Below are 21,751 nucleotides of genomic sequence, written 5' to 3' on the forward strand. Positions count from 1 at the left end.
CTCTCTCTCTCTCTCTCTCTCTCTCTCTTTCTCTCCCCCTCTCGCTGTGTCTCTCTATCTTGGAGTTGGCGGAATTAAAGGCGGAGCATGAGTTGTGTGCGCGCGCGCGTGTGTGTGTGTCAGTGTGTGTGTGTTTGAGAGAGCTCGAGATGTAATGCAGATTTTCCCGGTGGCAAATGTTGTGATTTGTGTCTGCATCAGTGATACATAGCGGTGCATCAAAGAGAACATACAAGAAAAGAAGAACAATATGATATCTATGTTTAATATATTCAAACTTTTTTATGAAACAATGTAAAGCCTCCTCATGTCAAATTATGTTTCCTTTAAGAAAATTTAAAAAAGAAAGTTGTTCACTATGCGCAGCTGCAGCTACGTGAAGAAAGTTGTGTAAAACCATTTGAGGCACTGGAGGGAGCTTTTTATGAAAGGCCTCATGTGATGTCACTCGAGGCAAAGTCTGTTGGAGGCTTAAAGGAAGAGTTTAAAATGAAAAAATAAGAAAAGTAAAACATGAGTAGTGGAGAAAGACTCGGCTAAACACACAACTGAACCTCCAAAACGAAACTTCTCGGCAGCCTCTTTGCATTGTGGGTAATGTAGGCAGTGACAAGAAAGAGGGGATTCGCAGAATAAAGAACGCATCGATTTTTATTCAACACAGTGGAAACAACAGAAGTGCTGAACGCTGCGTCAGGGGAGCTCAAAGGACAGCAGCTGTGACACGTTTGTCTTTTTTAATAACCGAAACACACTCACGCCACATATTGTCCGGTACAGGTCGAGTCTAGATCAGCTGATGTTCTGACAATACGGTGCAGACGATGGCGAGTGAAATCCTGTGAGAGCAGCAACAACCGCTCTGCTCCGATCAGTGGACCACGTCATCTCTTGGCCCTGGTACACTCTGCTCCTCCGCTGATGGCCGGCTGCTCTTCTTCTTCTTCTTCTTCTTCTTCTTCACGTCGTGGCGATGTCATCCCGTTGGACTGCAGCCACTCCGCGAGGGACAATCTGTCCGAGACGCTCGAGAGACCCGAGAGGAGTTTCCTGTTCTTCCTGGAGGGTAAAGACGCAGACGTGTTGGCTTCAACAAAAAAAAACACAGTGGGCGGTCCAATAAAAAAACTCCCGGCTCATAACCTGCGACCAGCAGCTCGATTATTGTGTGCTTTCCTCCAACAAAGTACAAACATTTCATATAGGAAGGATTACCATTGACAGAGAGGCAGGACTGCGTGTGTGTGTGTGTGTGTGTGTGTGTGTGTGCGAGCTGAAATACATTTCATATGGTGAGGATTACTCAGGGAGAGGCTTAAGCGGCACTCAACTCCCAGCAGGCCGTCTGCTCCAGAGCGAGGAGACGCGGCGGGCAAATGCACAGCGCTGGAAGGCCGTGTTGGGGAGAAAGTGCACCGCAGCGACGCTTTGACGGCGCAAGACGGAGGAATCGCCGCGCTCAGCTTCCTGACTCGATCGCGAGGAAAGCTTTTTTAAAGAAAGATATAGATTTTCACTTAGTGTGCACTTGTGCGTGATGCTCAATGCTCGGAAAATGTAATTAGCTGAAGGGAAAATATGATTTGGAGCCAATTGGGAGAAATAATGTGACAGAAGTTTGAAAATATTTATTTCATTTGATTTTTAATTAGCAATGCCAGCACATTGATGTTTATTAAAATTGGACAATTGGATAAAAACAAATTAGGAACGCTAATTGCAAATTTTTAAAAAGGAACTATTTAAAAATTCTGCTCCGTTCATTTGAGTGTTGGGTCTTCAACAACCTTCCAGTTTTATATTTCCTTTCTCTGAACTCGTTTCAGCTGTTCAGCTCTTTTGCTATATTAAAAAAAGCAAGATACAAACTCCAGGATATAAGCACTAAACTTCCATTAAATATTGGATTCATGAGAGACGGATTTAAATTGTACTGTGGGTCAAGCTCCACAAACATACCGCATGTCCCACAATGCATCTCTTTGGTGGCCGTGACTAGCAAGCTGCTCTTTGAGGACCTTTAAGACATGGTCACGGTGCACATGCGTGTGCTCACCTCTTGGCGTCGACCGCGCTCTCCAGCTCTCTGGACTTGCGCGCGGCGGCGCGTAGGATGCCGTTCGGGATGTCGGCCAATCGGGCGACGTTCAGGCCGTAGCTCCGCCCCGCGGCTCCTTCGGTTAACTGGTAGAGGAAAGTGATGAACTCTGGCTGAACCTCTCCGTCTGTCGGCGCGCACACACGCACACACACACGCATGCACGCACACGGATACACACACACACACACACGTTAAAATCTCCAACTGCCGAGAGATAATGCTTTAGAAATTGCCAAAGTAAGATTTTTCTAGATTGACCAGCAAGGCAAGAATAATTTTCATATGCATGCACACGCGCACACACACACACATACACACACACACACACACACACACACACACACACACACACACACACACACACACACACACACACACACACACACACACACCAGCAGAGAAAGAATGATTAAGAAATTGCCAACGTGACATTGTTCTAGATTGACCTGCAAGACAACAGTGAAACCCTAAAGATAATGTTCATATGGGTGCACACACACTCACACTCTCTCACACACACACACGCACGCACACACACACCGTCAGTGTCAGCAGCAACGTCTGCTTCATTGAGGAGGAAGGCCATGTGGTAGTTGGACACGTGTTCAGGATACTCGCGCTCCAGCTCGCACAGAGGAGGGTAGTGGGTCACGAACAGGGTGAGGGCTTTCACCTAGGAAGAGGAAGAGGAAGAGGAAGAGGGGGAGAGACAAGTGTTAACACGTTGATGCCGGGTGGAAGAAGAAAAGCTGCCGGGAGGCTTCTCTAGGACGAGAAGGATCGGGGGAACCGCGGGTCGGCCAGGTGAGCAAACATCCAGCGAAGCTCTTCACTCGTGTTGTCTCCGGCCGTCACAGACTGCTGGCTGCTGGGTAAAAGTCAGAAAAGTACAGCGTGTGCAGTAACATCACTTGCGGTGACCTCTCCTCCTGCTATGTTTGTTTGTGTGGTTTTTTTTGCCGACAACAGATCCACCACCTTCCCACCTACTCACCAGCCTCGCAGAGCGCCGGCGAAAGAAATAGACCCGACCGCAGTGTGTGCACCAAACGCAGACCAGAAAATGACATGAAAGAAAACTGCAGCACACGTTGTGGTGCGTGTGGACCGGTCGTATTCATCTGCTGAGCACACCCGGGTGCTTATTGCAGTGTCATAACGAGGAGTCGGTCAATGTCGATTGAATGATGATCACATATGAAAATCAATGAGCCACGCAGCGATGACACGGACACGCTCTCGTGAACAAGGTGAAGTCAAAAAACATGAAATAAACAAATGTAGCCGCCGTGGCGATGTTGGAGCAACGGTTTCATACCAGGAGGGTCACGACAAGAGGTCATGAGATGATGACTCTGAGGATTAAATTCTGCTGGGTGAAGTTATTACACATCATGAGTGGGTGAACACGTAGATGTGGATAATATGGATGAGGGGGGGGGACAATCGATACAGCATAGTATCGCGATATTTTGCGTGGCGATATTGTATCGATGCACGGAAGCCGAGTATCGATTTTTTATTTAATGAATTCAAAAACTTTTTGGTCCAAGAATAATAAAATCAATTATTTTTTTGTTGACAAAGTTTTCCTTTCGGGACAATTTGCGGTTTAAAAAAAGGTAATAAATCACAATACTCAACGTATCGCAGTATCGTGATAATATCATATCGTGGGACCTCTGGTGATTCCCACCCTTAGTGGATATATATATATATTAATTATGGCGACTATGGAGAATGTGTGTACAAATGCATTAAGTGTTGAGATACAGAGATAGAGAGATGCCTTAAGGAAATCTGCAAAGTCAGCAAATATTTAAAAAAAACATATTGTAAGCCCTTATGGAAATGCACCTTAACCTTTTCTACAATTATGTAATTCATAAGGATATTAAACGTTGAGATGCTGTTTCACTTCTGCTTCTTTTCATGAGTTTTTATTAGATTATTTATTTTACTTTTTCCATTCAGCCTTATACAAGAGAGAGAAGAAGGCGTTGGGAAAAAAAAAAAAGAGCAGCAAGACCGAGGAGATAAAGTGACACATATACCAAATGCTGGGTACCATAACAAGTGCTGCATTATGTAACGGCGTCTGTGTTACCACGAGCGAGCAAAAGTTGTATCTGCTAAAAAAAAGGAAGAGAGAGAGAGAGAGAGAAAGAGAGAGAGTGTGTGTGTGTGTGAGCTCTCGTGGTGATTTACATCGTCGCTGCAGACAGGCGGCTGCAGGACTCGGCTGGCTTCGGGTTCGCCCCGCTGACCGCCCGGTTTTAGAAAAGGTCACACGTCACCAGTGATACCTCTTTCTGAAAGAGACGTGCCTGGTGAGAGACACACACACACACACACACACACACACACACGCGCAGCTTCAATCATTAATGTCCACCTCCACCGACAAAAAAAAGAAGGTAAAACACAAGCGGAGCGTGCCGCCTTCCCGGCATGCCGATTAGGCGCTAATGGCGGCTCGTTACCAGACCGCCCCGGGAGCAGCGACAGATGTTCTGCATGTGACGGAGTCGCCGATGAAGCAATTAATCGTTTAGTCGGGAAACCAGAAGATTCATCAGCGGCGGTTTTTGATGATGACAAAATTGTTTGATTCTCCTCCTGGCGGTTGGAGTCGGGGTCAGAGACCGGTTCATAGGTCATGGCCCTTTTCCTTTAGAGGCTCTCAAGTGGAGGTACGTGGAGGCCCTGCAGGGGGGGGCGTGAGAGTTTGTTTGTCATAATTCAAAATGAAATATTCAATAAAATATAAGCGTAAGTTCATGAACAGAATTGTATGTATTCTACATCAAATCAGACACTAGTCAGTGGGTGCAAACTATATTTTGCAGGAGGTCCATCACTAAAATAAAAGAAGAGAACCACGAGCTTTGGGTCACGCTGCGTCTCTTGGCCAGCGCTTCAGGGCGCTTTCGGGGGGAAGAATTTGACTCTGGCTTTTTTAGAAATAAATGTCACTTGTCCAATTATGTCCCGCCTGAAAAGAAAAACCTGCTGGTCTTTGTGCAGCAACTGTGCTTCTTCTGAGGGCGAATGAATTTGAATGTTTGCACATCGTGTATGAATCTCTTAAAGGAACCGAGAGGAGGGGGTCTAATGGTAAAAAATGACGCACATCGTTAATAAATATGTTTTTCAGTGATGAAAATATTGCAACGCCGGGTTTGTGGGTCAGTGTTTGCTCTCATGGAGGTCCATACATAAATTCCAATAAATGTCTTGCATGTATTGATCTCATCCCATCGGACACTCGTCCCTGTGTGTTATTAAGTGGGAATAAAGACACAGAACAGATTCAACCGTTTGATTCAGAGAAGTCTCACTTTTTACAGTCAGCGTTAGAAAGTAGAGTCTGAGAACAAAGCGGGCAAGCTGTGCACGCGTCCGTGCCAGCACTTAGAGCTCCTGTGTAAAGTAAACCAGGGCTAACTCGTCCTCATCCGCGTCAGAACGCAGTACTTTGAGTTCAAGTGAATCTCTGCAGGGGATCCACGCTGCAGGGATTCACTTCAACACCCATTTGTTAAAGCTTTGAGACTATTCATGTGTAGTTTCGGATAAGAAAACACACTTATAACCGACAAATAAGAACAGATACATTCAGCGGCTAGCGGATAATGGCGCTAATAGCTAATAACAGCGGCGTGGGTCAGGGACCCGTCATATGAGCGCAGTGGCCTCACACGGGCTAAAAAGGCACTCGCAGCCGGACTCGGCGATGTCATCGAAGCACAGAGAAGCTTGGAGTAACACACACACACACACACACACACACACACACACACGGAGAGCTATGGAGGGAGAATAGTTGTTTGATGCTGTGTATTAATGTTCTCGCATTAGCAAGAACAAAAGCCCAACGAAATGTGAGTTGAGAGGAAAAGACCGACGAGAGAGAGAGAGAGAGAGAGAGAGAGAGAGAGAGAGAGAGAGAGAGAGAGAGAGAGAGAGAGAGAGAGAGAGTCAGCGGAGCACATGTGGGTACTTGGCAGGAGCTTTTGTGCATCAGCGTGAGCACATCAGACCATTTACGCCCACGTGGAGCGATGCAAATGTGCCCACTGTAGCGCGCGCAGCCAAAAGTGAGTTCTAGTGTCGTTCTCTCGCCGAGTCCAAGTGTAAAGGCCGGGGGCCTCGATCCCGCCTGTTGTTTTGTCTCTTTTGTTTTTTCTCGCAGCGCAGTATCACAGCGACTGTGCGGTCACATGCGAGCCTGAGTCACGGGGCGAGCGGCGAGCGATGTTTGACAGCGATGAGCTCAGCGCGGAGCTAAACAGGCGCGAGGAAGACGCGAGAGTCTGAGGGAGTCTCAGAGTGCGTAGCGGCTCAGGGAGAGGACGGCGTGAGGGCGGCGCTGGAGGCCGGGCCGCGTGCCAACCGCCGAAAACAAAAACCCGGAGAGGTTTTTTTTTTCTTCCTCAGGTTGTTGCTTTTTCTCTTCCTCTCTCTCTCTCTCTCTCTCTCTCTGCTTGTGTCAAGGCTGTTTCTTTTATGGAGTGGCGTTATGAAACACATCTGCATTATCAACTCTCTCTCAGGTGAATGCTAAGGGTGGGGGGGAGGAGGAGGAGGAGGAGGAAGAGGAGGAGGAGTGAAGGACTCGGCAGGTCGGCCGGCAGCGTGCGGCGAGGCCTCTCCGTGCAGCACAACTTCTTTTGTTTGTCTTTCCGTTAACAGCGAGGCTCCTCTGACAAATCAATGCTGTTACACAACAGGTAGTTAGCGTCTCCTCCTCCTGCCGGCAGCAGCAGCAGCAGCAGCAGCAGCAGCAGCAGCAGCAGCAGCAGCAGCAGCAGCTTTACACATCTTCACACGTTTTCCAGCAGCGTTGCATAACAAACCAAGATGCCGTCCAAAGATTAATGTGCAACTGGCAAAACATGAAAATTCGAATGAGCTTTTTTTTCTTAAGAGATGAATGTTTATTCATCCACATTTGAACAGGAAGGAGGGGGGGGGGGGGGGGGGGGGGCTCGAGGGCAATGTGGAGTCTTTTCGACTGAGCTCTTGGAAAACAGAAAAATAAACAAATACCGGCACTCACAGATTGGATACAGCTAGATTTGATTACCCAGAAGGCAACGCTGGAGTAAAGAATACTTTAAATGGTAAAACTCCAGAAACCCCTGAATGGCGTCCGTCAATGAGCTGCACTCTGGGCCTCCATGCTTTGGGTTTTGTAGTTGACTCGATAAGGTCAGCGGGGAGCGCCGGAGCTGATAAATCCACAGAAAAATAAGCAAGTGATGCGGAATGACAGATTAGAGAATATCTATTCATTGTATTCATCTCCTTTGGCCTTCACTAACTCCTGAAGAGACTTTGTCTGGTTTGCTGCGTCATCATGTTCACCAGCTCGATGTGAGCGGCTGCAGGAAGTGTGTCGACAAGAGTTTGCAGCCCACAAAAAACAAAAACCACAGCGAGGACCTGAAAGGGGACTTTACAGAGTGATACCTTTGGATTAGTGCATCTTCTGATGATTCTTTTAACCTGTCAAAGTAATGTGCATGTTTAGATAATCTCAAGTTGAATGAATGTGCGTCGAGCATTTCCGACGTTTCAACAGCTGTGCGTCCTAATTAATGCCACAACCTCACACACACACACACACACACACACACACACACAACTACACGTCACACTGAAACGACGAGGGTCTGTGTGCGGACGACATTGATCTAAAGCGCTGCACACACACATATACACACACACACACACACACGATTGAGTCGCCAATGTCTCTCGTGGTATCGATGACCCGGTTCACTAAACACAAAACACCACTCCTCCCTTCTCCTTCTGCCAGGTTAGCAAATGGACTGCTGTGTCAAAAAAGTAGACACACGCAACATTGTGCAACACCCAAAGGGGCTCTTGACTGCGCCAGCTCTCACACACACACACACACACACACACACACACACACTCTCTCTCTCTGAGGAACAGTGATCTTCAGAGCGCTCGCACACGTCTCCAGCGTCTTCTTTTGCACTCCAACAGATTATTAACATTGTAGATCAAGCTCGTCTTCCCCCCCGGCGAGTACACACACACACACACACACACTTACTTCTCTGATGAAGTAGTCCAGCGTGGCGTAGGCGATGGCGATCCCGTCGTGGGTGCTGGTTCCCCGTCCCAGCTCGTCGAGGATGACCAACGAGCGCTCGGTGGCGCGGAGGATGATGTCCGAGGCCTCGCTCAGCTCCTCCATGAACGTGCTGCGGCCTTTGTAAATGTTGTCCGACGCCCCCATCCTGACCAGGAGAGCGAGAGAGAGAGAGAGAGAGAGAGAGTGATGGGTCAGAGGTCAAAAGTGACGGGTGAGAGAGAGTTGCGCGGGGATCAGATTGCGCAATCAGTTGTAGTTTTTTGAAATGTCGCGTCGTGGATCTGTGAACGTTTTCCATCATTGTGTATTCTCTTTCTTAGCTCTACTTTCAGGCTCCTGTAGTACAGAAATAAATGCGCCTCAAAGCGATCATTGCTCATGTGCAACACACTTGGAAAGAGAAAGCCGTCGAGCCTTATTGATGAAGCCGCCGATGCAAATAGCGACGGGCGGATCGTCAAATCTGTTGTTCGTCCACAAACTCAACCAAACACCCACAGACACGACGACACACACAACCCAGAAGAAAAGGAGAAGGTGTGAAACTAAAAGTGAGAGAAAGAAGCTCCCACACTCACTCTTGAGGTTCCTTTTTCAAACCGAACAGGAGAACAAGAAGGAAGTCCAACTCTACTCTACTCTACTTCCAAATGTGTCTTCTCCTCTGAGGTTGGTTTTAACATCCAGCCATTTGTAAAATTCCTCCAGCTTTTAAATTTCCAATTAATCAGGATGTATTTATATGGAAGCCCATTCCCGCCACACAAAAAATAAATTAGGACCAAAAAAAAAAAAAAATGAAGACCAAATAAATAAATTAGGACCAAAAAAAAAAATTAAGACCAAAAAAAAATATTAAAAAAAATTAAGACCAAAAAAAAAAAAAGACTTTTTTTCATTGTCTTTTTTTTCCGTTGACTTGAAAAAAGGCAACGAAAAAAAAAAACGTGACTAGTGACATTTATATTTAAATTAAATTTACATTTAAAATTAAGGTATTGTAAAACCAAAGTGATGAAATAACATATTGCTTAGATGTTTTTTTTTATTTTTGTCAACAAAAAGAAAGAAAGAAAAAAAAAAGGAAATTTTTTTTGGTCCTATTTGTTTTGCGGGGTTTTTGTCCCTAATTTTTTTTTTTTTTGGTCATAATTATTTTTATTATTTTTGTTCTCCTTAATTTATTTATTTTTGGTACTAATTTTATTTAATTGTTTTTTTTTTGGGCCTAATTTTTTTTTTGTGCGTGGCAGGAATGGGCTTCCATATGTTCATCATTCATCCGACAGCATCTGAGATTAAAATCAAAGCCTCATCAATGGTTTATTCCGTACGCTTTCATTCATTTAACGGAAACTGATGCAGACTTCCAGACGTTTCCGTCCGTCCTTAAACGTCATCAATGTCTGCGTTCTTTGAACACCTCGAGTATTGTTGATGATGGAGCAGCTAAAAGTGGAACCAGTGGCGCTTGAAACGCCGCCGATGTCGCCGCCCCGCAGCGCTCACGTCAAATGGGAATTGCGATGACAACGTGTTGACTTCTCCACGCGCCTCGCGGCCTCGTCTGAGCGCACCGACACGCGCCGGCGGGCCGAGCCGGGACTCCAGCTGGACCGCGGATCCGCCCGCCAGTCAGCTTCCTCTCGCCTCCAAATCTGTCTTTTGATTGTCCTTCAACATAGCTGCATGGTATCAATGAACCACACACACACACACACGCACACGCACACGCCACATCACATAGGGGCGTGGCAGACATGCTGCTGCATTTCATTTTGCCAATTTATCGTTCGTGCGCTCGCATGTGTGCCGAGACTCGGGGGGGAATCATGACGATCGGATCTTTTCTGAATCGAAGGACAGAGTCAGACGAAAGGAGAGAGCGGCCTGAAAAAAAAAAAAAACCCCGCTGATGAGCGAACGCACAGCAGAAACACGCACACGCGTGTGCCCGACCAGCTGGGCGTCCCGCTGCTCAGCATCCAGCTCCCCCCTCGTTCCCGCCAAACGAGCCCATCCTGAAAATAGAGTCATTCATCATCAGCGAGCCACATTTCAAAAAGGTCTTTTTCTGAAACTCGAGGTTCACTCGTTGCCTCGCAGAGAGCCCAGTTTATGTTTTGTCTGTTAGTACCTCATGACGTCACTAATCTAATTAATCTAAACGTTGTTGGGGAGGAACCTCAGCTCCACTTCTGGCCCCCGGAAAAAACTTAGATTCTCGCTGCATTTCCTGAAGGGAGCGTGTGGAAGATTTAAGTAAAACTCGGCATGATCACTGCTACGAGTCCACGGTCGATTAAAAGGTCCTTTTTTTTTTCTTTTTTTTTTAAACGCTGTTTTACATCTGCTTCCTTTTGCTGTTTCCATAACAACCATGTAGGGATGGAGGGATATGTGCTCTATAACCTTCAGGACTCAATGCCGACAATGAAATAACACACACAGACACACACGCAGGAGAGGCAGCGGCCGCATACCTCCATACACACACACACACGCATGCATCCACCTGACCCACACATACATACATACAAACAAACACACACACACACACACACAGAAGAGTGGGCAGGAAACGACTCAGCGGGGCAGCACCCTGCTTTCAACCCCAATCTCCAGATTATTCCCTTCATCCTCATAGATAATCAATCAGCTGGATCAGTTCAGACGGTTAATCCCATCAGACGCCTACGCATCATCTCATTACCTCTTCTTTGACATAAACCAACGCGGTGACAGTATGTGCTATTATTTGAAACAGCACAGATGGAGGAGTCACAAAAAGTTGAAACATTTTGTGACAATTAAGTCACAAAATGTGACAATTTTGTCACAAAATGTGACAATTTTGTCACAAAATGTGACAATTTTGTCACAAAATGTGACATTGTTCCAGTGGCGGTCCGTGGTTTTGGTCACTACGCCAGCTGTGTAGTTCAACAGCTGTGACCGCAGCACGCAACAATGACATATTTTAATAAAACAGCTATAACTTTGTGATTCGGTTCCGGCCTCGCTGACCCCGACGCCGCATCGCTCTTCCTCCAAAGTGCTAACGTGAAGTCCAAAAAACCGCCGACTGCTTCCCCTCGAGGACAGAGGACGCAGGTCTCCGGCACCCGCTGGGTTAAAAGCATGAGAACATGCTTAAACCCACAAACAAAAGAAGAAGAGAAGACATTTACACACATCTGCAAGCCATTAGCTGTAATCACACAGAGCAGCAGAACAACAGAGGCCAGACGGCTTGTTGGCCCGCGCTGCACGCTAATATGTAGCCGGGGCTGGAAACAACATGCAGAGCGCACGGCTACTGTCACCATAATGAGAATAATCAGTGTGTGTGTGTGTGTGTGTGTGTGTGTGTGTGTGTGTGTGTGTGTGTGTGTGTGTGTGTGTGTGTGTGTGTGTGTGTGTGCGTGCTGAGGGCGGGGGTGGTCATCTCCAACAAAGCCTCATTGTCTGAGGGGTTCTACAATACAGAGCGCTGCATCACACAGCACCATGATGGAACAGTTGTGTCACACACACACACTCTCACGCACACACACACACACGCACACACACACACACACACACACGTGTCAGTCCTGCAGATTAATCGGACCCCTTGTCACAGGCGGCGAGGAGGAGGAAACAAGGTGACTGAGGTGTTTGGGTTGTTTTTTTCCCTCGTGTGCAGTCGGAGCGATGTATGAAACAACCTGCGGCGGCGGCGAAGGTGCGATGTGCTCCGTCGGCGTTGTCATGGCCACTATCCTCCTTCCTGACGAGGGAAGAAGTCGCTCGGGTATCTCGACTTTTTGTCCATCAATGAAGAGAAAGAAACACGGGAGCTCGTTTTGTCGCTTTTACGTCACTAGAGTGTGTGTGTGTGTGTGTGTGCATTGGTGTGTTTGTGAGCGCGTCACTGTGGATGGATGTCTCATGTTTAACGTGCACACACACACACACATGCACACACACACACACAGCGAACTGGGTGTTTTTGTCTGTGCAGCTGCATCAGATGACGTCGTCATGGCGTCTCTGTGGCCTCCACATTGCTCCATGAAGCAATTCACAAACTAAAAGGAGTCGTTTTATTTTTTCATTTTGAAGTGTTTAAGTATTTTTTTAGTGCCCGATATCCACGTAGAGGATTTTTGGTTGAAAAAAAAAAGCATCAGTCTGATTAAATGTACAATATATGATTCAGTCCATGAACCTACACTTATGTTTCATTGAAACGTATTAAAGAAATATTTTTAAAAGGATTTTTACGTCTAAATATAGTTTTTTTTTATTGATTTTTTCATATATTTTGTTTTCTCTTTTTTATTATCCTTTATTAAATTGGACCAATGGATTTCCATGACTTTAAACCACATTTCCAGGATCAAACATTGTGTGAAATGTGTGTGTAAACAGTACAAAGTAATAAAATGTAGTATTTAAACTAACAAATGAATGAGAGACAATAGTTTGATTAAAAGAATAAACATTTATAAAGATGTCTGTATGTATGCTGCTGATATTTTGAGCCTCTTTCTTTTAAAAGCATGTTAATTATTTCAGACTCAGCGTAAATGAACGTCATGAACACATGAATATAACACATTCACAGGACTTTTACACAACTTTTGGGATTTTCAGTGTCTTTCTCAAGGACACTGGACATGCAAACTATGAGGAGACCCGGGATCGAACCGGCAACCTTGTGGTTTCAGGACGACATGAGCCACATGAGAACTTCACCTTGTACAAAGTGCACTTCTGCCAAAGTGGGGTGTGACAATAAGCGCCGCTGAGCAGGTACAGGTTTGCACAATGACGTTATGAACTGAACTGTCTCTCTGCTGCTTGACGTGACGTGGCTATTCATTTGATTTATTCATGAAATCATCTTCTTGATATCATTGCGATAGTCATCCTCGGTATGCGTTTGTTACTTCATGATGTTTATTCACGGTGTGTTTGTCCGTGTCGAGTAACAGGTGTAAAAAAAAAAAAAAAAAAGACCTTCGACTTTCTTGCACATCCAGTAAATCCGTTTATCAAGGTTTCAACATCAGTGAGTCACCAGGAACACGGCGACATTAAAGGAGCAATATCACATATCCAGAGCGTGTGTGGGGGGGGGGGGGGGCAATACTTTATTTTCACATTTACTTATTGTGCAATACTTTACACATGTTTACTTATTGTGCAATACTTTACACATGTTTACTTATTGTGCAATACTTTTATTCACATTTAATTATTGCGCAATACTTTATACATGTTTACTTATTGTGAAATACTTTATACACACATTTACTTATTGTGCAATACTTTCTACACACGTTTACTTATTGTGCAATACTTTCTACACACGTTTACTTATTGTGCAATACTTTATACATGTTTACTTATTGTGCAATACTGTATACATGTTTACTTATTGTGCAATACTTTATACATGTTTACTTATTGTGCAATACTTTATACATGTTTACTTATTGTGCAATACTTTCTACACATGTTTACTTATTGTGCAATACTTTATACATGTTTACTTATTGTGCAATACTTTCTACACACGTTTACTTATTGTGCAATACTTTTACACACTTATTGTATGTTTTATTCCATCTGTATATTTAATATTCTTCTTACTGTTTAATTTTTACTGTTGTTTTGTTACTGTTCTGTTTATTTGTATTACTTGATCTTTATTTACTGTGAGCAGTGCTGCTGTAATCCCATAATTTCCCCACTGAGGGACTAATGGAGGATTATCTCATACCTGGTGTAGATGCCGTCCAGCAGGCCCAGACGGGCCTCAGAAGCCGGCACGTAGGAGCCCATCTGAGCCAGAACACAGATCAGAGCCACCTGGCGGATGTAGGAGCTCTTGCCCCCCATGTTGGGACCCGTGATGACCATCGTCCTCCGGCCATCGCCCTGCCACACAGGAGAGATTCTCTAAAGGAAGTTCACTCACTTCACGCAAAGCGTTGGTGTCCTGCATGTCCACACTCAAAGGAGAGGAGAGAGGAGAAGAGAGAGGAGAGGAGAGGAGAGGAGAGAGGAGAGAGGAGAGGAGAGGAGAGAGAAGAGAGAAGAGGAGAGAGGAGAGGAGAGAGGAAAGGAGAGAGCGAGGATAGACGAGAGACGAGAGACGAGAGCGAGGAGGGGAGCAAGTAAAAACGAGAGAGGAGCGAGGAGAGGAGAGAGAAGAGGGCCGAGGAGAGGAGCGAGGAGAGAGGAGTGAGGAGAGGAGAGAGAAGAAGACCGAGGAGAGGAGAGAGGAGTGAGGAGAGAAGCAAGGAGAGAGGAGAGACGAGAGACGAGAGCGAGGAGAGACGAGAGACGAGAGACGAGAGCGAGGAGGGGAGCAAGTAGAAAGGAGAGAGGAGAGAGGAGAGGAGAGAGTAGAGGACCGAGGAGAGAAGAGAGGAGTGAGGAGTGGAGTGAGGAGAGAAGCAAGGAGGAGCAAGGAGAGGAGAGAGGAGTGAGGAGAGGAGAGAAGAGGGCGAGGAGAGAGGAGAGCGAGGAGGGGACCAAGTAGAAAGGAGAGAGGAGTGAGGACAGGAGAGAAAAGAGGACCGAGGAGAGGACCGAGGAGAGAGGAGTGAGGAGTGGAGTGAGGAGCGAGAAGAAAAGAGAGGAGTGAGAAGAGAAGAGAAGCAAGGAGAGGAGAGGAGAGAGGAGAGGAGAGGAGAGAGGAGAGGAGAGAGGAGGGGAGCGAGGAGGGGAGCGAGGATAACAGTGAAAAAGACAGAAGGCGAGGAGAGAGGAGAGAACAACAGAGTCAAAGTCAGAAGGCGAAGAGAGAGGAGAGGAAAGAGGAGAAAGGAGAGGAGAGAGGAGAGGACAACAGAGACAGAAGGCGAGGGTAGAGGAGAGGAAAAAGGAGAGGAGAGAGGAGATGAGAGAGGAAAGGACAACAGAGACAGAGACAAAAGGCGAGGGTAGAGGAGAGGAGAAAGGAGAGGAGAGAGGAAAGAGAAGAGGAGAGGAGAGGAGAGAGGAGATGAGAGAGGAGAGGACAACAGAGACAGAGACAAAAGGCGAGGGTAGAGGAGAGAAGAGAGGAGAAAGGAGAGGAGAGAGGAAAGAGAAGAGGAGAAGAGAGGAGAGGGGAGAGGAGAGGAGAGGAGAGAACAACAGTGAAAAAGACAGAAGGCGAGGAGAGAGGAGAGGAAAGAGGAGAAAGGAGAGGAGAGAGGAGAGAGGAGAGGACAACAGAGACAGAAGGCGAGGGTAGAGGAGAGGAAAAAGGAGAGGAGAGAGGAGAGGAGAGAGGAGAGGACAACAGAGACAGAGACAAAAGGCGGGGGTAGAGGAGAGAGGAGAGGAGAAAGGAGAGGAGAGAGGAGAGGAGAGGAGAGGAGAGAACAACAGAGACAGAGACAGAAGGCGAGGAGAGAGGAGAGGAGAGAGGAAAGAGGACAGGAGAGGAGAGAGGAAAGAGGAGAGAGGAGAGGAGAGGAGAGAGGAAAGAGGAGAGAGGAAAGAGGAGAGAGGAGAGGAGAGAGGAAAGAGGAGAGAGGAGAGGAGAGAGGAAAGAGGAAAGAGGAAAGAGGAGAGAGGAGAGGAGAGAGGAAAGAGGACAGGAGAGGAGAGGAGAGGAGAGGAGAGAACAACAGAGCCAGAAGGCGAGGGCAGAGACAGAATCAGATTCCTGCATGCTGTCCTGCACAGCTGAGGAGGTGGGTGGATGGAAAGCTTGGCTCCTCTTCCTATTGGCTTGTGCTTCTGTTGCAAAATTAACCTCCACCCACTCCCGCACGGAGCCAGGAAGCGCGCGCGGTGCCGTGCGAGTCCGTATGCGTCGTGTGTGTATTTGTGTTTGTGCGACGGCCGTTACAAATTTGTTTCAGAGCCTCAATGAGCAAACAAACGTCCCAGCGTGGTTTGGCTCAAACTCGTGGTTCAAAGCTCTGAATGAGCCTGTGTGTGTGTGTGTGTGTGTGTGTGTGTGTGTGTGTGTGTGTGTACCTGTAGTTCGGTGAGGTTGGGCACATACTGGTTGTGCTCTCCCATCAGTAGGTCGATGGCCGGGTGTCTGCCGTCCCGGATTATAATCTGGCGCTGACCTTCACACACCTGTGGCCTGGACACAGAGAACACACTCCGCAAGTTGGACGCATACAATTAACCAATTAAAACACACACACACACACACACACACACCATCGTGCAACGTGTTTATCATTTTCTCTTATTCAGTTTTATTTACAGTCTTGTATTGCAATTCTATCCAATATTGAAGAAAAATCAAATTAAAAACAATTTCACTGATGAGACATTTAAATCAAACACTACATCAATCAATCACTTAATTATAAATACTAATAAAACACACAAAATAAAATTGGATTAATAAAAATCTATATAAAGAATGCATTAACGGTGAAACTTGTTGCTATTTACGGCTCCATAATCTATTTAGCAAACACGCCAAAATGTACAATTTATCAATATCGGACCATATTATATTAATAACGCCCGGTCTCTATGCTAAGCTAACCGGCTACCGGCTGTAGCTTCGTGTTTAGCGTACAGACACGAGTGGTGTTGATCTTCACGTATTTTACTAATATTAATATTAATAATATGACATGTGGTTTGTGCAGCGCTTTAAAAAAAAAAAAGGCACTTCACAAAACAAACAGTAAACGCTGTGACAATAGGAAGAAGGCAGAGAGATGACATTTTCACCGTAAGAAACAAAAGAAAAACATTCATAAATCATATCGCAGCTTAAATGTCAAAATAAACATATTTACACACAAGAGAAGAAGAAACTTTAGGAGAGAAAACAGAAAACAAAAGACCGGATTTAAAGAGGACTGTGGATGTGAAGCTATTACAACGAGATGAACAATATGAAGGTGTGTGTGTGTGTGTGTGTGTGTGTGTGTGTGTGTGTGTGTGGGAGAGATGTTGGCGTTTTGGCTGAGCACGCTGCAGAGCCCGGTGCACACTCCCACACACAGCCTGTCTGAGACTATAGGACACGACACAGGACACCCACACACACACACACACACACACACACACACACACACACATCATCTCACACACACACACACACACACACACAAAATGGCACACGCGCACACGCGCGCTCACTAATATTTCGGGTTATCATGAGAGGACATCACCTGCAATAGTCCCCTTGTTTAGCCACCTCGGCCAATGAGAAGAGGCAGTCCATGGTTGCTAGGTGACTAATAGCCCTTTTCATGGTGTGATAGTGCTCCCCAAACTGACTGCAGAGAGAGAGAGAGAGAGAGAGAGAGAGAGAGAGAGAGAGAGAGAGAGAGAGAGAGAGAGAGAGAGAGAGATTGTGTAAATTAAGGTAAGTGCATTCAGCGTTCTGAGCAGACGACACGAACAGTCCACTCCACCAAAACAGTTACAAGCAGCTGTGTGTGTGTGTGTGTGTGTGTGTGTGTGTGTGTGTGTGTGTGTGTGTGTGTGTGTGTCTCATACTCCAGAAAGTTGGTCCACTCCCTCTGGCAGTCCAGCAGCAGCTGCTCTCGGAGTTGCAGCAGCTTCTTGTAGCGCTGCGCCAGGAAGGGAGAGTGATACCTGCCGACCGCCTTGGTGCTGTGGAGACCATGTCACAATATATACTGAGCTTCAATAAGCACTGACACACACACACACACACACACACACACACACACACACACACACCTCTTCTCAAGCAACGTCTCCATGTGTTATTACGACCATGTCAACTTCTTAAGAGGTTTTTTGGACGGCCGTAAAACCAAAAGTGGATCTTAAAACCATCACAGGATTACCTCCGTCACCAAATTACCTCTTAGTGTAGTTCAAAATGGCGGCGTTACTGTGGTTGCCTGCAGTAAAATACACTTTCCCTGTTTGTTTATGTAATTTAAACCAATTTTGAATTATTGCTCCTCTGGGTTTGATGTCCCAGGAACATACTGCGAGCTCTACACACTTCAACACACACCTGCAGACCAATTAAAAACATGGCTGGCTTATATATCCCATCACGATATATATTATGATAAATGCAACAAACAAACAAAGTAATATTAATTTGCCATCCCCAGCGTCCTCACATTCAGCGCTGCACAGAGAAAAAATACATGTCCTCAGAACGATGCAGCTGAATCTGACTAGTTACTCGTTTAATGCCTCGTCTGGTCCCATTAGATGATGTGTGTGTGTGTGTGTGTGTGTGTGTGTGTGTGTGTAATTGACATAATTAGCATATGAATTCTGGAGTTAGTAACTTCTGATATTCAAATTCTAATCAGTTCATCTTTGAGTGAAAGTGGATGTTCGTGCCAGGTGTGAAGAACATTCCTTCCAAGTGTTTCTTTGAAAAAAAAAAAAGCCAATAGGAGTTTGTTTATCGGATACTGCGGCAAGATAATCTTCTTTTGTGATTTTTGGAGCACGAGTTCAATCAGAGAAGACGTTTTATTGTCTTGATTTTAAGAGAAGAGCTAAACATTCAATAGAGGGGTTGTTACTGACGTATCATATATGAATATCATATACAGGAAAAAGTTAAACTGTGTTGACCAGAGAAACTTATTTCAGCCAGCGAACCCAAACAAAAAAAAAGAAAAATGGCCGACTCATTTCCAAGATTGTTTTTTTTTTATCCAGTTAATGTCGGATCCTTTCAGAGGTGAGATGCAACAGTCAGCGCCGCTGTCATGTCCTTTTAGAAAGAAGTGATGAAACTGTCAGTCGCTGTGACAGAGTGTGTGTGCGTGTGTGTTTGTGTGTGTGTGTGTGTGTGTGTGTTGTGAGCTCACCTGCTGATTTTGACCCAGTCAGGTGGAACAGTGGACGACAGCGAGTTCTTCACCTCAATCAGGAACTGAGGGCAGAGGAGGAAGAGGAGCAGGAGGAAGACTTTGTTAAAGAACCAAACAACGTGTCGCTCTTGATTAAAACTGACACACACACGCACAGATACCACACACACACACACACACACGTGCAGACATCAGATCCCCGCCGTGACTCATTGCTCCCCGTCAACCCCTCCCACCTGTCTTTCACTCTCAGCCTCACACACACACACACACACCTACACACACACACACACACACACACACGGTGGGTGACCTCCTGTCCAGACACGGTGGTGTAGTCCAGCGCCGGCGCCTTCAGCGTGCGGCGGACGTCTTTGCGGTGGTCTTGGATCTCAGAGACGACGGTCTGGATCTGCTCCCGTCTCTCCCGCAGCACCGGGAAGCCGGACAGGTCGGAGAACAGCTCCGTCTTGTTTCCCGCCCTGCGCAAAACACACACACACACACACACACACAAACACACACACAAACACACACACACACACACACACGTGTGAGCAGAGTTTCCCATCACGGCGCACATCGGAGGACACGATGCAGGAACACGAGTGACATTAGGGATTAAATCCAAATGAAGTAATTGCAGAAGAGTCAGAGAGACACCAATCTGTGTGTGTGTGTGTGTGTGTGTGTGTGTGTGTGTGTGTGTGCTCCTGGATCCATGTTCACGTGCAAATATGCTGCTTTGAGGTCGTTTTGAGGTCATATCGATGCAGTTTTAAGGCACACTGGCTGGTTCTTTAAATGTTTTTAAGTCTTTTATCATTGCCAATAGAAAATATTTGGCTTTTTTGGAGTGTTTGAGAAAATGGGGGCGGCCATTTTAGTATTAGTTTGACTTCCTATAAGCTAAACAATGTTGATCCCAAAAAAACAAATCAATGGCGTAATCTCAGTCTCCCGGTGAGTGTAAACAACAAAGCAATCTAAATTATGAACCGGTGACTTGATTGCCTGCATTCTTTTCGTAATAAACAATAATGAGCACTCAGACAAAATCTATGGCGATGACATTTCAGAGTAAATCCGCTTCCGCGATGAATCACCGCTGGATCAGGTTGTCTGGAGAGAGAGTGGCACGCTCAGAGTTTTCACATTCGGCTTTTTGACTCGTACTCACTTGGCGGCTCTTTCGTCGAGCACCTCGAGGTGGCGGCGGGCCGGAGCCAGCAGGTCCGGAGCGTCCGACAGGAGCTGACGGAGCAGCGGCGAGCCGATCTGGGACCGAACCGCCGGGAGCAAAGCCTGCAGCTCGCCGCCCAGTCGAGAGAGGCCGCTGGCGATGAGGTAAAACTCCTGCGTGGAAGACTGGGGACGCACAATAAGCCGTGCAAACGGGTGCATGAGGGTGAGGGGGTCATCTTACCATGCATTCACCTTCTTCTTGCAAATACAGATAGAAAAAACCTAAATATCAATATATATTTGCATTGTTCTGCTGATTTTCACGACCACAATTAACTTATTTTCTTTTGTACAAGGATGTTTTAGGTTGGTCCACTTTTTATATATACTTTAGGGGCAGTTACCTCCAGTTTTGGGGGGTTTTGTTTGATGTATCAGGGCTTTTGTCCACTATATATATGTATAAAATACAAACATACACACACACACACTTGTATTTATCGCCGCCTGGTCGCTCCATAATAAACCCCGGACACTTTTAGCCGTGAAAAATAAGCAAACGCACGATAAAAGAAACAAAGCTGGCTGTGGAGACGGTTTTACTTCAACATCTCTGCTGAATGTTAAACCCATGATCGTGTAAGACGAAGCCGAGTTACTGATTAATCGATGCTCCGCGTGAAAACCGCCTGGGAGGAGGAAGAGGGCTCGTATCGTAGATCACACCGACTTCAAACTGCCGTCGGTGACGTCACGGCGGAGTCGCCAAGTCATGAAAGGTTAATGAGAGTCACAGCGACGATGCTTTACGGCATTAATCACGTGCCGCCGCCGCCGTGGCGGTCCCGCATGTCGGCGTTCCCGCATGTCGGCGTTCCCTGCGATGCTCTTTCATGAACCCGAACAGACAGCGACCGCAGACGAGGAGCTTTATGTCAACGGAGCCGCAGAGACACAGGCCAAAACACAGAGGCCCATTTATCAACGGGCATGAAGACAATTAAGGTCCTGTTTGTGTGTGTGTGTGTGTGTGTGTGTGTGTGTGTGTGTGTCTGTCCAGTGACATTTGACTGTTTTCTCTTAACAACAAATGGAGTAAGAAAAGTCAAACATGAGCTCAGACCAGAGGAGCCTCTTTCATATCCGTACCACACACACACACACACACACACACACACACACACACGCGCATATGCACAGACAGACACACACTTCAAAAATGGGTCCAATGGGAAATGAGATTCTGTCAGACAATCAGGTGAGTGCCACAGAGGCGACTGCTCCATGTTGTTAATCAAGAAGCGAGAGAGGGAGAGAGAGAGAGAGAGAGAGAGAGAGAGAGAGAGAGAGAGAGAGAGAGAGAGAGAGAGAGAGAGAGAGAGAGAGAGAGAGAGAGAGAGAGACAAAGAGACAAAGAGAGAAAGAGAGAGAGAGAGAATCGCTTTGGTTTTCATTTTTATGCAAAACGGCGAGCAATAAGAGCTTTTTTTCTCCGCTGCTTTTGTCAAATTCTTTGTACTTTTCACATTTCTTTCCGAGCAGTTT

General features: G+C 46.2%; 1 protein-coding gene across 1 annotated transcript in view; it reads right to left on the minus strand.

The window, feature by feature from the left end:
- Nucleotides 1-633: 633 nt before the first annotated feature.
- The window catches only part of msh3 (mutS homolog 3 (E. coli)), a 33,422-nt gene continuing 12,304 nt past the window's right edge, over nt 634-21,751 (minus strand). The window contains exons 14-24 of the mRNA XM_068566869.1: nt 20,202-20,389; nt 19,335-19,503; nt 19,019-19,083; nt 17,706-17,822; nt 17,375-17,482; nt 16,206-16,320; nt 14,008-14,165; nt 8,193-8,379; nt 2,642-2,774; nt 2,057-2,225; nt 634-1,059 (exon numbers count right to left, since the gene is read on the minus strand). Of these exons, the coding sequence (XP_068422970.1) occupies nt 885-1,059; nt 2,057-2,225; nt 2,642-2,774; nt 8,193-8,379; nt 14,008-14,165; nt 16,206-16,320; nt 17,375-17,482; nt 17,706-17,822; nt 19,019-19,083; nt 19,335-19,503; nt 20,202-20,389 (1,584 nt within the window). The 3' untranslated portion in view covers nt 634-884. The remainder of the gene's footprint in view (nt 1,060-2,056; nt 2,226-2,641; nt 2,775-8,192; nt 8,380-14,007; nt 14,166-16,205; nt 16,321-17,374; nt 17,483-17,705; nt 17,823-19,018; nt 19,084-19,334; nt 19,504-20,201; nt 20,390-21,751) is intronic.

This window comes from Clinocottus analis, unplaced genomic scaffold (assembly GCF_023055335.1).
Source record: "Clinocottus analis isolate CAN_PGR_092001 unplaced genomic scaffold, fCliAna1.0.p SCAF_7, whole genome shotgun sequence".
Taxonomy (NCBI): Eukaryota; Metazoa; Chordata; class Actinopteri; order Perciformes; family Cottidae; genus Clinocottus; species Clinocottus analis.